The sequence below is a fragment of the Acipenser ruthenus genome, chromosome 35 (genome assembly GCF_902713425.1).
Source record: "Acipenser ruthenus chromosome 35, fAciRut3.2 maternal haplotype, whole genome shotgun sequence".
Lineage (NCBI taxonomy): Eukaryota > Metazoa > Chordata > Actinopteri > Acipenseriformes > Acipenseridae > Acipenser > Acipenser ruthenus.
In genome coordinates this window covers 9,712,419-9,726,431 of record NC_081223.1, presented here as the reverse complement: position 1 = coordinate 9,726,431, position 14,013 = coordinate 9,712,419, and the positions used below count along the sequence as shown (strand labels likewise).

Below are 14,013 nucleotides of genomic sequence, written 5' to 3'. Positions count from 1 at the left end.
TGGAGTACATTGAAAAAGACGCTTGTCATTGACATTCAGTTTCTTTTAGTATTTCTAAAGACCTATAATGACTGTGTAAAACAGAAGAAAGTTTACAAGATGCGAAAACATGCAATGGTAGAATATATAGTAATACTCCAACAAACCCTTCAACTAGGAGTCATTACAATTTGTCACAATTCAGCACAGTTTCCAGTCTTAGCTCAGGCCCAAGACTGCATGCTGGCTGTTCAGGTCAGGATTGAAGTGTGCTCTGTAGCCACTAGTCAGTGTCTCTGTCCCCCCACTTCAAGCACGGCACTTACCCAGTCCACTTGATTGGCCAGGTCCAGCATTCTGCTTGTGATGGTCTTCCTGTTCATCTGATAGCTTTTAAACTGAGACAGGAAGGGAGGAACGTTAGCACTGGAGAAGTCACGTTGATCAGTTGCTAATTGTTTTTGTTAACAAAAAATCACTTTTGGTTTTCAAATTAAATGTTTATACAGTTATAGTAATTTCTACTTCTGTTTAAAAATGTTAAACAGTACACTGCATATTTAAAGCTTTGCAAAGCCACAAGCACTTACTGTGAATGCAAAGGGAAGGCTGCATTTACAAGAGAAGTGGAGTGTAAACGTGCCTGTTGAGTCATTGTAACTGGGTTTCAGTCTTACCTCCTTGTTGTCGACCACAAGCACCAGTTCAATGTATTTGACTTCTGTCAGGATGTCTCTTTTCCACTAAACAGCAAAGAGATCAAAAAGGAAAGAGTTCAAACATTAATATATATATGAGATATGATTTGAAACCTATGTCTGAACTTTGTCTAGATATTAGTTGAACTTCCCCATATATCTTTATAACCTTTATAAAAGCTTCCCAAAGCTTTTTTCCCCATGGTTATACTATGCATTTACCAGTTTGCCATGTTTAATATGCTTTACCACACATCTTTACAGTGCATACCTATGCTTTACCATGCTTTCACTGTACTTTATTACACTGCTATGCTTTTTCTATGGAAACATTTTTTTAATTCTGTATGTTTTGCCATACCTCTGTGCTTTACAGTATACACCTTTGCTTTACCTTGCTTTCACTGTGCTTTACCACACTTGGCTATGGGAAACCTTTAATGAGGGATGTCTTCAAGAGCCATCATTCTCTACTGCACAGCCAGCAATTCCAAAAGGAAATTAGATTTACCGTAGCTCATCAATAAATGGCGCTGTTTCTGACCACTACATACCATTTGGCTGATCTGTGTTACAAAAGTATATATACTGGATGGATAGATTCTCTTTAATGGTAAACTCTGACGCAGAGCTAGACGAGGTCCAAGCAGGCAGGTGTACCAACCCCCTACCCGGTGAGTCTTCTGCTCTGGCGCTGGGTTAGGAGGCACCGTGCTGGGGGGGTGAGTGACTGCACACGCGCCGCTGAAGGACACCTCTTCCTGGGTTCTGTAGATGATGTGGGTCCCTTCTCCTTCCTTGTCTTCCATCGGCTCCACCACGTAGCTCTGGTTAGCGCTCAGCACGACCACACCTCTGGAACACATAACATTAGCGCTGTAAGGATAAGAATGGCCTGACCAAGTTTCGTCGGAAACGGATACGCGGTTCTCTGGATATGTGTATGGAAATGTGACATACAGACGACAGGCATTAACATGCATATCAGGATTCTGATACATACTAACATGTGTATCATGAGTTAATACACTGGGTGTAGGCCCTTATAAAATACACTTCAGTGTGGTGATAAGCATAGGTAACATCGTAAAGCACAGAGAGTTATAGTAAAGCATATTTAAGACATGGCAAACTATGGTAAACGAATAGTATAAAGCATGGGGAGACTGCAAATTTACAGAAGGGGAGGGTGACATTAACATGAGTGATATTAAGCAAGTATTACTGTATTCTATTCATTTTTTTCTGCGCTCACCTCATTCCATCGCAGGTGCTGACAGCCACACGGGATTCAGAGAAGCCTTGCACAGTGCCATGATAGTAACAGTGAGTCTGCAGAGGCACAGAGAGAGACTCAGCTGGACTAGTAGAAGCATAAGCCACAGGTGTGTTTTATTAGAGCATTTTACAGCACTGGGGGGGTTACCCTGGATTTCTTTAACCACTCATTGAAAATGTCGAAGTAATATTTCAAATTACTTTTTACAAATAAAACAAGAAGTCAGACAACGGAGGCATCGTAGTCGATTTGGTTATGAATCAATTTTCAAGAAAGAACTTTCTCCAAACAAATTAGAGATTGTTAAAAACCAGCCAGCCTCCTCTTTTACACCCTGGAAATATCAGCGAGCTGCCGGCCTCTGGAGGACAAAGGCCAGTCCTGCAGGTGTCCACCTGAGCTCACTGCGCACCTGGTTGGTAGGGTTCACTGAGCTCACTGTGCGCCTGGTCTGTAGGGTTCACTGAGCTCACTGTGCACCTGGCTGGTAGGGTTCACGAAGCTCACTGTGCACCTGGCTGGTAGGGTTCACGAAGCTCACTGTGCACCTGGCTGGTAGGGTTCACGGAGCTCACTGTGTGCCTGGCTGGTAGGGTTCACTGAGCTCACTGTGCACCTGGCCGGTAGGGTTCACTGAGCTCACTGTGCACCTGGCCGGTAGGGTTCACTGAGCTCACTGTGCACCTGGCCGGTAGGGTTCACTGAGCTCACTGTGCACCTGGCTGGTAGGGTTCACTGAGCTCACTGTGCACCTGGCTGGTAGGGTTCACTGAGCTCACTGTGCACCTGGCTGGTAGGGTTCACTGAGCTCACTGTGCGCCTGGCTGGTAGGGTTCACTGAGCTCACTGTGCGCCTGGCTGGTAGGGTTCATGGAGCTCACTGTGCGCCTGGCTGGTAGGGTTCACGGAGCTCACTGTGCACCTGGCTGGTAGGGTTCACTGAGCTCACTGTGCGCCTGGCTGGTAGGGTTCATGGAGCTCACTGTGCGCCTGGCTGGTAGGGTTCACGGAGCTCACTGTGCACCTGGCTGGTAGGGTTCACTGAGCTCACTGTGCACCTGGCTGGTAGGGTTCACTGAGCTCACTGTGCGCTTGGCTGGTAGGGTTCACTGAGCTCACTGTGCGCCTGGCTGGTAGGGTTCACTGAGCTCACTGTGCACCTGGCTGGTAGGGTTCACGGAGCTCACTGTGCGCCTGGCTGGTAGGGTTCACTGAGCTCACTGTGCACCTGGCTGGTAGAGTTCACTGAGCTCACTGTGCGCCTGGCTGGTAGGGTTCACTGAGCTCACTGTGTGCCTGGCTGGTAGGGTTCACGGAGCTCACTGTGCGCCTGGCTGGTAGGGTTCACTGAGCTCACTGTGCGCCTGGCTGGTAGGGTTCACGGAGCTCACTGTGCGCCTGGCAGGTAGGGTTCACTGAGCTCACTGAGCTCACTGTGTGCCTGGCTGGTAGGGTTCACTGAGCTCACTGTGCACCTGGTTGGTACGGTTCACTGAGCTCACTGTGTGCTTGGCTGGTAGGGTTCACTGAGCTCACTGTGTGCCTGGCTGGTAGGGTTTGCTGTAGCGTCCGAGCCAATGTGATGATCCTTCCGGAATCCCCAGTGAAGACTGGCGACTTTGCACAGGCAGGACGCGAACCTGCGCTCCCCTGACTGTATGACTCACCCTACACATCACACGGTAGTGCCTTTACCAGGGGAGACCTTCGGGGATCCCCCCACAATGTACAACACTTTAAAAATATATAATTCAAAACTCTCTTTTTCAGTCATGTATGAAATACCAAAAAGAGTGCGCAACATACTGGTTTTGTGGTAATATTTATTCTTGTACAGTATATATACCAGCTGTCTCTATAATGTATTGTGCTGCGATTGGGGAGAGCACAGGGCACTCACCGCTTGCTGACTGTCCTCAGTTACCAGCGTGCCGTCAGGGAGGTAATAGAAGACAAAGGGGGCGCTGGGGAGCAGATTCCTGCAGAGAAGAGTGAGGGGTTCAACACAAACCACATTCACATGATCAAATTTGATGAATGCAATATAATTTGATTTAGAAAAAAACTTTATTAATAATAATAATAATAATAATAATAATAATAATAATTCCATCCATTTCTCAAAATTACACAACATAATAAAAAAAGACAACATTTTCGGGGCTCCGAGTGGTGCATCCAGTAAAAGCACTCGCGTAGAGTGCAGGATGCACCCTATAGTCTGGACGTTGCCGGTTCGAGTCCAGGCTATTCCTTTGTCATCCGAGGACAGGAGTTCCCAGGGGGCGGTGCACAATTGGCCGAGCACCGCCAGGTGGGAGGGAGGGTTAGGTCTGCGGGCTTGCCTGTAAGCTGCCCAGGGCTGCGTTGTCCTCCGACGCTGTAGCTCTGGGTGGCTGCATGGTGAGTCTGCAGTGTGTAAAAAAAGAGGGCGGCTAACGGCACACGCTTCAGAGGACAGCGTGTGTTCGTCTTTGCCGCTCCTGAGTCAGCGCAGGGGTGGTAGCGGTGAGCTGAGCTAAAAAAAAAAAAATTGGACACTACTAAATTAGGGAGAAAATAACAAAAAACTAAATGCAGACTACTACATTTTTGAAAAAAAAAAAAAGACAACATTCTCTTTGCTAACTGTGGCAGGGTGCCCCGCCCCTGTGCGTATTTTTGTGTTTTATGTTGTATGTGGTGTGTTATTTTTGGTGTGGATGTAGTGGTGCACTGAAAATACAAATATGCGAGTGTCTGTAAATTGTTCGGTATAAATTGGGCTATGTAGCACGAGTGATTTAAACTGTATATTTGTATTTAGGCACGGGGATTGCACAAACACTTCACGTGCAGATAAAACGTGTATTAGTATGTGGGCACGGGGAGTGCACAAATTAGTTCACGTTCTGGGATTCAAGTGAATGATTAATTAGCAATTGAATCCCAGCACAGCTGTATATATAGATGCACGGATCACTCACTCAGGGTTGGGTGTTCAGGGCAAAAGCACGAGAGACAGGAGAGTAAAATTAAAACTCAAAACTAAAAAGCAATTGCTACTCATGCTGACATAGCTCAGCACGACACTTGTTTGTTTAGTGTTCGTCCGCTGTTTGTTTGTTTGTCTATTTGTTTTGGCCAACGTGCCGTTTTGCTTTGTGGTTTAGGAAAGTGTTTGTGTTTTGTTCAGTCTTTTTATTTGTTTAATAATAAAAAACGCGCAGGCAGAGCATTCACATTCACTCTCAGTACTGTGTGTTCTTCCGCGTCTGATGTCACACCACAAAGCCACCCGTGTCACACTAACATACAACACTATCAATCTTACAATGAACCACACTGTACAGGTAGGTGTCAGATTATTTCACCTAAAATCAGAACCCTTACATACACTGCACAGTACACCTCCTCTATATACGCTGTGTAGGAAATGAAAGCCAGGCAGCTCTAACAGTGGAAGTGGAATTCAGTTCTTACTCATTTTTCTCCAAGTCTAGAATGAGCTGCTTCCCTTCAGCCTCCAGTCCACAACGCAGTCTCTGAGGGTGTCCATTCTGCAGATACAAGAACAAGGTTACATCCCTCATTGAAACTAGGGAGGCTGCTACTCCAATCCACCTCCTGCAGTTTGATCAAACTGAAAACACAGGCTTGCCCGTAGCAAGTTCCATGAAAATCGGATAAGCGACTCTCTAGATCCATATAAAAATATATTGTTGAATTGAATAGGATTCTTTTATTAATTTCAGACTTCATTTATGCATTGGTTTCCTTTGCATCTTTTTGACATTTGTTGGGTTTATGAAACCTTGAAAATGTAATTTGGCAATGGTATTGGTAAAAGAATATCCTTAGGACGTTTCATCAAAATTGAATAAGTGTTTCTCTAGATATGTAAAACTTGACACACAGACAGCATCCATTTACCCCAGATTAGACAGAGGCAGCTACTGTACAATAGGACGAGTCAGCCATTGGGAGAATGGTAGCACATTATGCTAACTGTACCCTTCCTAATGATCTTCAATGGCACTGGTTCTCTACTGAAGGACAATGGAAGCACAGCTACACTGGGATGCTCTTGGTAGAATGGGACCCCAGTATGCCAACTATACCCTTCTCAAATGATCTTAAATGGCGATGCAGACAGACAGTGGCAATACAATGACACTGCAGTGATAGTGTGGTTTGTTCATTGTCTAATGCACTGGGAATCCGATTTATAAGGTAAAGCAGTGAAAGGATGGGAGTGCGATTGACAAGGCTAGCAGGGAAAGTTAGGAAGCAGCTCTGATGAAGTCACAGGAAGTCTCGGTTTAACTGTGAATGATTTCAAAGAGACGGAAAAACATGACAGGAAGTGACAGGAAATTGGGCTGGAGCAAGACACTTAGTTCATCTTACTGAGATCTGAGCAGATTACAATCCACGAAGATGAAGAAGAAGAAGAAGAAGAAGAAGACGACGACGACGACAACACTAACACTCAATTGGATAAGTGGTTATATGCAAAACTCTTAAAAGGATCCATTATAAACTCACTATTGCTGTTCCATATGAAGTCACGTTGATTCAGTAAATGCAGAAACATTTTAAAAATGTGGCCTTAATAGGGGGTGGACTTAGGACTGGAGGTACATAATGTATAAAAACAAATTAAGATCACAATGAAAAAAAGTTATTTAACCAATGTATTTAATTGGTTAACACTTTACTAAACAGTTTGACAATTTTTCTTTATTTTCTTTTGTGCTAAATTTTAGATTCTGGTCGTTTCAGTTTTTTTTTTCTAAACCACATGTTCAAATCCTCAGAGATACAGTCAGTAAACCTAAAAATGAATGGATGTATTAAATACCTGATGATAAATACTTCTTAAAGGCAATTCTGAGTACGAGATTCTGCATAGCCCTGATTGCAACCTTAAGTTAGGGGGCTGCTAGGTTACAGCTCATTGTGTTACATGTTCCCATGTGTTGCTACAGCTGTTTTCATAAGGTGTGTTTATTGTTTTCATATTTTTAATTTTATTTTTTTTTTTACATTTTGACCACTTTTTTAAACTTTTAAATTGCATTCCTGCCTCAAGGTGGCTTCCCATGTACCCGCTTGGACCTCACAGAACTACATTTCCCCATCATCCACTGGTAAATCCATCTCAGTTATATATGTGAGCAGGAGGATGATGGGAAATGTAGTTCTGAGCGGTCCATGCAGGTACATGGGAAGCCATATTGAGACAAGGAATGCAGTCAAAATGTTAAAAAAAAAAAAATTAAAACAACACACACACCTTACGTAAACAGTTGCAGCAACACATGGGAACACGTAACACAATAAAAAGGTCCTTATGTACCCTTTAATTCTGAAATGGGACTGGCTTTGAAATGAACTTCAGACGGCTGTCAATAGGAACAAATCAGGACTGTAAAAAGTGCCCTTAATTGTGAGGTGGTCTTTATACGGAGCTGAATATGAAAATGAAATTTGAAACTCAAGTATCAGAGTTCTGAACATAGAGTCACCTTCCTAAATTCATGATCCTAAAACATTTGATGTCATTGTAAATGAAAAGCTACAAGCAGTCTATGGATGTTGCTTTATCCTGTACTACATATCAGTTCAGAACAAGTCTTGTCATGCCATTAAATAAATTACGAACTAAAAAAAAAAATTAAAAAAAAATCAAGCTGCCTCTCCTCCCTGTCTGGCTTCAATACATGACAGCCGGCGATGATGTAATGTTCTCCTGTGTGTGTGTGTGTGTGTGTGTGTGTGGCTTTGATTGGAGCTGTGATTTCACAACCTGGTGAATGCAGGGAGGGGTGGTGTGCATAGTATTGAATAGCTGTAATTCAAATTCTCTATTATGATTCACAGGAAAACCTTCCCTTTTCAGCTTGGCTGGCCTGTGACAGGGTGGGGCTCGCTCTCGCTCTCTCTCACTCTCTCTCGCTCTCTCTCACTCTCTCTCGCTCTCTCTCGCTCCCCTGTGGGTAGGCCAGGAGGAGGGTGACTTATTCAAAGAACTTCTTGAAAAGCGAGTTAGCTGGCCCGTACCTTTGAACCTTTGAGGTCACCAGCTGGAGGGGGAATTAAAGAGACAAACCTCCCGTAATTACAGAGACAATTTCACCCTCCAGGTGACCAAAGAAGTGCAACACTAACTAAAAGCATGGCTTGCAACAGATATTTCTTTAACCAAGTGTACTATCATATATAATGTTTACTATAACATGTGTTTCTTTCATTTGAGACCTATATAGTGAATATAAAAGCGCACAACCTGTAAGGATATGGATTATTTTGTTAGCTACGATCACTTTAATAAAGATTTAAAACAGAACAATGGCAAAGTTACTTTCAAGGGTGAAGTAAGAAGCCTGGCCGCAGCTTCCACATGCCTGGGAGGCTCGAGTGGGAAGATTAAAGCCTGATCTGTTCTCTAATCTGGCTCAGCATCAAGTTCATTTCCAGTCTTGACAACTCTGTGTGAGACGTGCTTGATTCCTAATCCAGTTTTTCAAAAGCAGCCAGATATCAACAGTGGATTATTCCACACGTGCATAACCGGAGAGAAAACATCTGTTTTACTATCACAATAAAACCATCTTAAATTAAAGCTCCAATTGACGGCAATGTACAGCCACCTTAACATTAAGGCCACCCTTTCATTATAAAAGTTTCCTCATGGTAAAAGTGTAATAAAGCATTGTGAAAGCATAATAAAGCACAGGTAAGCAGTGTAACGCCCACAGTAAACTATGTTAAATCCATGATATGAAGGGAAAATTATATAATGCTATATTACTGTGCAAACGTACCATGCTGTTTTCAAAGATAAAAAAAGATATTTCGGGGAGACATACAGAAAGCACAACTCGCTGCTGAATATGTTGCTAGCTGTCAGACATTTAAAAACACTGCATTTTATATATATATATATAACTAGTGCACTTAGAGAGGGGCCTCATGATCACAATCACTGCACCGCACCAATCCAAAACGTCTATAGGAGACTAAGAAAATATGATAAACTTTTGCTGAGGGTTGGTGCAAAATCAATGCGGTTATCGTGTTTACCATGTGTGGTAGACAAAACAGACTGGTGGGTGAGAGAGACAGAGAGAGAGAGAGACAGAGAGAGAGAGAGAGAGAGAGAGACAGAGACAGACAGCACCTCAATCCTGACCTGAACACCTACTGCCTGCCTGCTGTCCTGGACATGTCTCAAGCTGAGGCAAGCGAGTGAGACAGAGTGCTGTGGGTCAGTGTCATCTGCACGCTGTGGAACGTCACTGAAACTCAGCTGACTTGTGACCTGTACAGCCAGATTGGAACTCAGGCCTCCAGAGATGAAAAGCGGGTGAGGAGACGGAATCCGCCTGCTGTCTGTCTGTCTGTCTGTCTGTCTGTCCCCTCAGATTTCTATTACATAATCAGCACGCCTCTATCACTTATATTTTCAAAAAATGCAACCCTGTTTTTATTTTCTTTAATACCTTTTAGGCCTGCCACCTTTAAACTGCTTAGTGTACTCATTTAGTTTCTAATTATTTTTATATATTTTTTTCAGTCAGATATTCAGTTATGTACAACCGTACAGTAACAGATTAAGAACAATTATTAATAAATGAATTATTCAATATTAGATACATACAGCTACAATATTTACATTTTGTTTTTAAATATAACGGTACATACAAATCTTTATAGTAGAGTTGCACAGATACATGTACCTGCTTGCTGTATATCTGTATGCCTGTAAGCATTTAAGGAACTACAACCCCGATAATGTACTTGATCAGACTTCATTATTTATGTCATTCATGCTTTAATTGTCCTCTCACTGGTTTCTAGTCATTTTCAGGGGTTCTTATTGCAATACTGACATACTGTTTTTTAAGTGAGTTTTTTTCTGATTTCATGAGCTAGGTCTTCGGGTCGAGTTGCCTGTCAGATATATGTGTAGCATAGGCTAGATCATCTTAATATATAAAGAAGAAAGTTGGTCTGTCTGTCTGTTCCTTTATGCATTCGGACCCCGCAGGAGCCAGCGCAACCAAACTCTGCACGGCCTCCTCTTTCATCCAGGGGAAGGTCGAGGGCTGTGTTTGGATCTAAAGTTTTGACCCCTGGGGTACTTTATTTAGTAACCCCATTGCTGGATCACTACAGTAGCCATGTATTGCAAATTAAAGAAACCCACAAAACCAAAAAAATAAATAAAAAGAGCAAAAATTTAAAAAAATTTAAAAATGGCAAAAACCAAAAGTTAAAAAAGGGAAAGGGGTCAAAGCGCATTGTGCAACACCCAAGATCTGTAACTTATAGGAAACCACAAGGCTACCGTTCCCCAGTTTGTCACGCATGAAATACTGAAATATTGAATTTCCCCGGGCAACACCGGGTACTTCAGCTAGTTCTTTATAGAATTAAGAGACAGCGCCATCTGGAGATCCAAGACTTTTCCTTTTTATCTAAAATGTTTTTTTTGTTTTGTTGGCAATACACTAGCTGTGCACTAGATGGGTCTGGTGCTTACAAATAGACAGACACTTTGGCAGGTAACTGGAACGGAAGAAATGACAGCAATCATCAATAAACGCCATTCAAAGCTGCTCTAAGGAAGTTAGTTTTTTTTCCGCGAAAACGATTCAAAGGATATTTATTTGGGCCTTCAGTTCAAAAAGCTATTGTCACTATTGCTTGCATGCACACATTCCTAAGAGGGGAGGTCTATATTAACTTCCTTTTGGGGTTTCCCCGGTAACCCTTTACTGCTCAAAGTTGGCAAGCAAACTTTTGCCATAGTGATCAATTCTGATTCCTCCTATAGGGAGGGACGGCTACTTCCTGTCAGAATCAGGGAGGATAAGAGGAAATGGGCAAGCGTTTTATTTTTTTAGGACTTCCTACATGGAAAGCAAGATCTTAAGAGCAGGGGAAGGCGGGGGCCGTATTGTGGGGACGGACACTTCCTTTCCAGGTGAGAACTGAAGTCATTTCCTGAAGAGAAATGGCAAGGCGGAATTTAATTAATAAAAAAAGGAGGGGAAAAAGTATTTGTAAGAAAATGACTTCATGTGTGAGGTCATGTTTTAGCTGTACTAGTAAGCATGAGCCCATTATTGTGTTAGGTAGTGGGTCTGAGTAGCCCAGTGAGGTTTTTGAGAACATCAGATTCTGAGGATATAGGGGGTGTCTGTCTGTACGTACATCTGTCCATCTGTATGTCACACTTACATTTCTTAGATCTGGAGAACTGCTTATCCAATTATCATGAAACTTGGCAGTCACATGATTTAGTCCCTTCCCCCTTATGCATGCACACAACACCTGCCTTGGCACCACTTCCTCAGTCACATGTGGTTTAACTATCACAGACTGCGAATGTCACAGCTGGAATGAGCCTGAAGGCTTTCTCCTTCTGTCTCTTACCTTTAAAAAGTCATTCAAACTGGACCTCTGGCCACTTACGATCACAAAGGGCTGTGTCCACTCATGCTGCTCCGGCCATGGCTGTCCCTTCAGTCCAGTATCTGCAGCTCACACAAGGAGAAAGCGTGCAGACTGAAAACTGAGCTTACAGAGATAAAGCACAGCAAAATAATGGCAAGGCATAGTTAAGCATTACACAGCCCAGAGAGGTATGGTCAAGCATATTAAAAAACAAACCATGGTAAACTATGATACAGTTTATAGTTTTCTGGCCTCTTTACACTGGCTCCCTGTGCAGTAAAGAATCGATTTTAAGATTTTGCGGTTAACTTACAAGGCCCTGAATGGATTAGCACCTAGTTATTTGCAGGAGTTACTGACCCTGTATCTTCCAAACCGCACTCTGAGATCACAGGATGCGAGGCTGCTGGTTATTCCTAGGGTCAGCAAAAGCAACACGGGAGGAGGCAGGGCTTTTTTTTGTAGAGCTCCGAAATTATGGAATGCTCTGCCTTCATTGTCAGGGAAGCTGGGACCATTACAGTTTCCAAGTCAAGACTAAAAACGCACTTTTATAAAATGGCTTTCTTATCTTAGTGGGTTTTAATGTAACTTTAAAATTGCTGTTTTTGTATTGTGTATACTGTTATTTAAATCTGTTATTTAAATGGTCTGATTGTGGCAGTTGTATGTGTGACACGCTATACAAATGTATTGTGGTTTGTTCTTTTTTTCTGCTATGTACTGTACACTGCTTTGTGATGCTTTTGTATAAAAAGCAATATATAAATGCAATAAATAAATAAATAAATAAATGCATAGTATAACTATGGGAAAACTGCCAGATTTACTATGGGAAACTTTTATAATGGTACACTAAAATAAGCAAATAAAAAGGAGTGTTTTAAATTAAGGAGTGCTACCTAACAAACCCATGTTGACAGTTATAGGTGTGTATCTTGTAAGGTGTTATCAGTTTCATAGTCTGTCATTCCTTAATATTGTTTTAAAGGAAAATGAAAGAAAGAAAAAGCGCTGGGCTGCAGTGTGGAAGGCAGTGGGTTTGAATAGCTCTGTGGTTTTTAATGAATATAGTCGGGCACACTAACCCCGTACAAAGACAATTAAGCTATAGGAGGCTGTGTGGTAAAGGGGTTAAAGAAAGGGGCTTGTAACCAGGAGGTCCCCGGTTCAAATCCCACCTCAGCCACTGACTCATTGTGTGACCCTGAGCAAGTCACTTAACCTCCTTGTGCTCCGTCTTTCGGGTGAGACGTAATTGTAAGTGACTCTGCAGCTGATGCATAGTTCACACACCCTAGTCTCTGTAAGTCGCCTTGGATAAAGGCGTCTGCTAAATAAAGTAGAATATAAGTAGAAAATGACCCACAACAATACAGATTTAAGAATATATACCTGCGTCGTCCAGCGGCAGTCCAGAATCCCTGTCAAAATTCAATACAAGGCTTTTGTGATTCCCCGTGTTAGGGTTAGTATGAGGAGCAGCGGGGTCTGATAATTTAATTTCAGTAAGTTTTTGGTTGCGTTTTAAAGGCGACGGCTCTCCTGTGTGCCGTTTGCCCTGTAATTCATTTTGTATCGGTAATGTTTGAGGCGCGCAGTCTGTCACAGCGCTCTCCAGCAAGGCAAGGGCAAACGCGCAGCATGCGACGAAGCGGACCCAGCACATCTTCAGCGTAAAAATCACATTCCAAAACTGTATTCCCGTCGAAATTTAAAAAAAAAAACGAATTAAAATTAATAATAAGAACACGAAGTGGTTCCAAAAATAGATTTTCAAAAGCAGCGGATGACAAAAGTGAATTTACAAAACAATATATCTGCGGTACAAAAAAAAACCGCGCAGTGTCTTTTTAAAATGCAGAAACGTATTTACTGCGTTGTACACAAAACACGAGACAGGTGCTGTGTCGCTCACTGTCAATTCAGCGTCTTTCTTTCAAGACAGTCACACAATGATTAAAAACAAGGAAAAGTAATGAGATTCCGTGCATGAGGTGCGATTCGTTTTTCTTCTTTCATTTGTGTTTTTAATTTCCTTTGCGTGATCTTGAGTATTTCTACCCGCTTGGCTGCTCTACTCGCTTCACAGCCTGCGGTGTTGCAATCCGGGATCAGCACTCGCTGTGTGATCTCAGCCTGTCGCTCGCTGCATTTATAGGAAGTTGCTTGGAAGAACACATGCTTTGGTGTGATTCCTGCATTGAAAGCCGTGTATAAGGAGGGACTTCCTTCTAAGTGTTAACTCTTAATTGCCTGGGGGTGTTGTGTTTTTCAGAGTGTAGTTATTAATTGCAGTGCAGTAGCGAGCGCTGAAAATGAGTGACTCTCCTGTGCACTGCCGATATTGTTGGAGACGTTACGTAAAAAGTAATCCGTTTTTTTTAACAAAATTGGAACTAGTTACAGTAACATTTTACTTAAAAAAAAAGTCACTAGTTACATTTCCAAACAGGCCGGCCTAAGTCTGTGTGGGGCCCCAGACGGGAGCCCTATGCGGTAACACCCCCCCCCGCTCCTCAAAAAAACACCCCCACACATTATGTCAATGAAACGGTACGCTACTTTCACCTTCAGTAATCAAGTAGGCAAGCCCTACTGCATGTGTGC

The 14,013-nt window shown here is 42.7% G+C and overlaps 1 protein-coding gene across 5 annotated transcripts in view; it reads right to left on the bottom strand.

Annotated features, from left to right (window-relative positions):
• The window catches only part of LOC117965181 (disintegrin and metalloproteinase domain-containing protein 15-like), a 33,287-nt gene extending 19,709 nt beyond the window's left edge, over window positions 1-13,578 (bottom strand). For all 5 annotated transcript variants that reach the window (XM_059007464.1, XM_059007466.1, XM_059007467.1 and 2 more), the window contains exons 1-8: window positions 12,799-13,578; window positions 11,383-11,483; window positions 5,419-5,495; window positions 3,857-3,935; window positions 1,933-2,009; window positions 1,349-1,532; window positions 657-722; window positions 306-377 (exon numbers count right to left, since the gene is read on the bottom strand). In XM_059007464.1, the coding sequence (XP_058863447.1) occupies window positions 306-377; window positions 657-722; window positions 1,349-1,532; window positions 1,933-2,009; window positions 3,857-3,935; window positions 5,419-5,495; window positions 11,383-11,483; window positions 12,799-13,072 (930 nt within the window). In that variant the 5' untranslated portion in view covers window positions 13,073-13,578. The remainder of the gene's footprint in view (window positions 1-305; window positions 378-656; window positions 723-1,348; window positions 1,533-1,932; window positions 2,010-3,856; window positions 3,936-5,418; window positions 5,496-11,382; window positions 11,484-12,798) is intronic.
• Window positions 13,579-14,013: the final 435 nt, after the last annotated feature.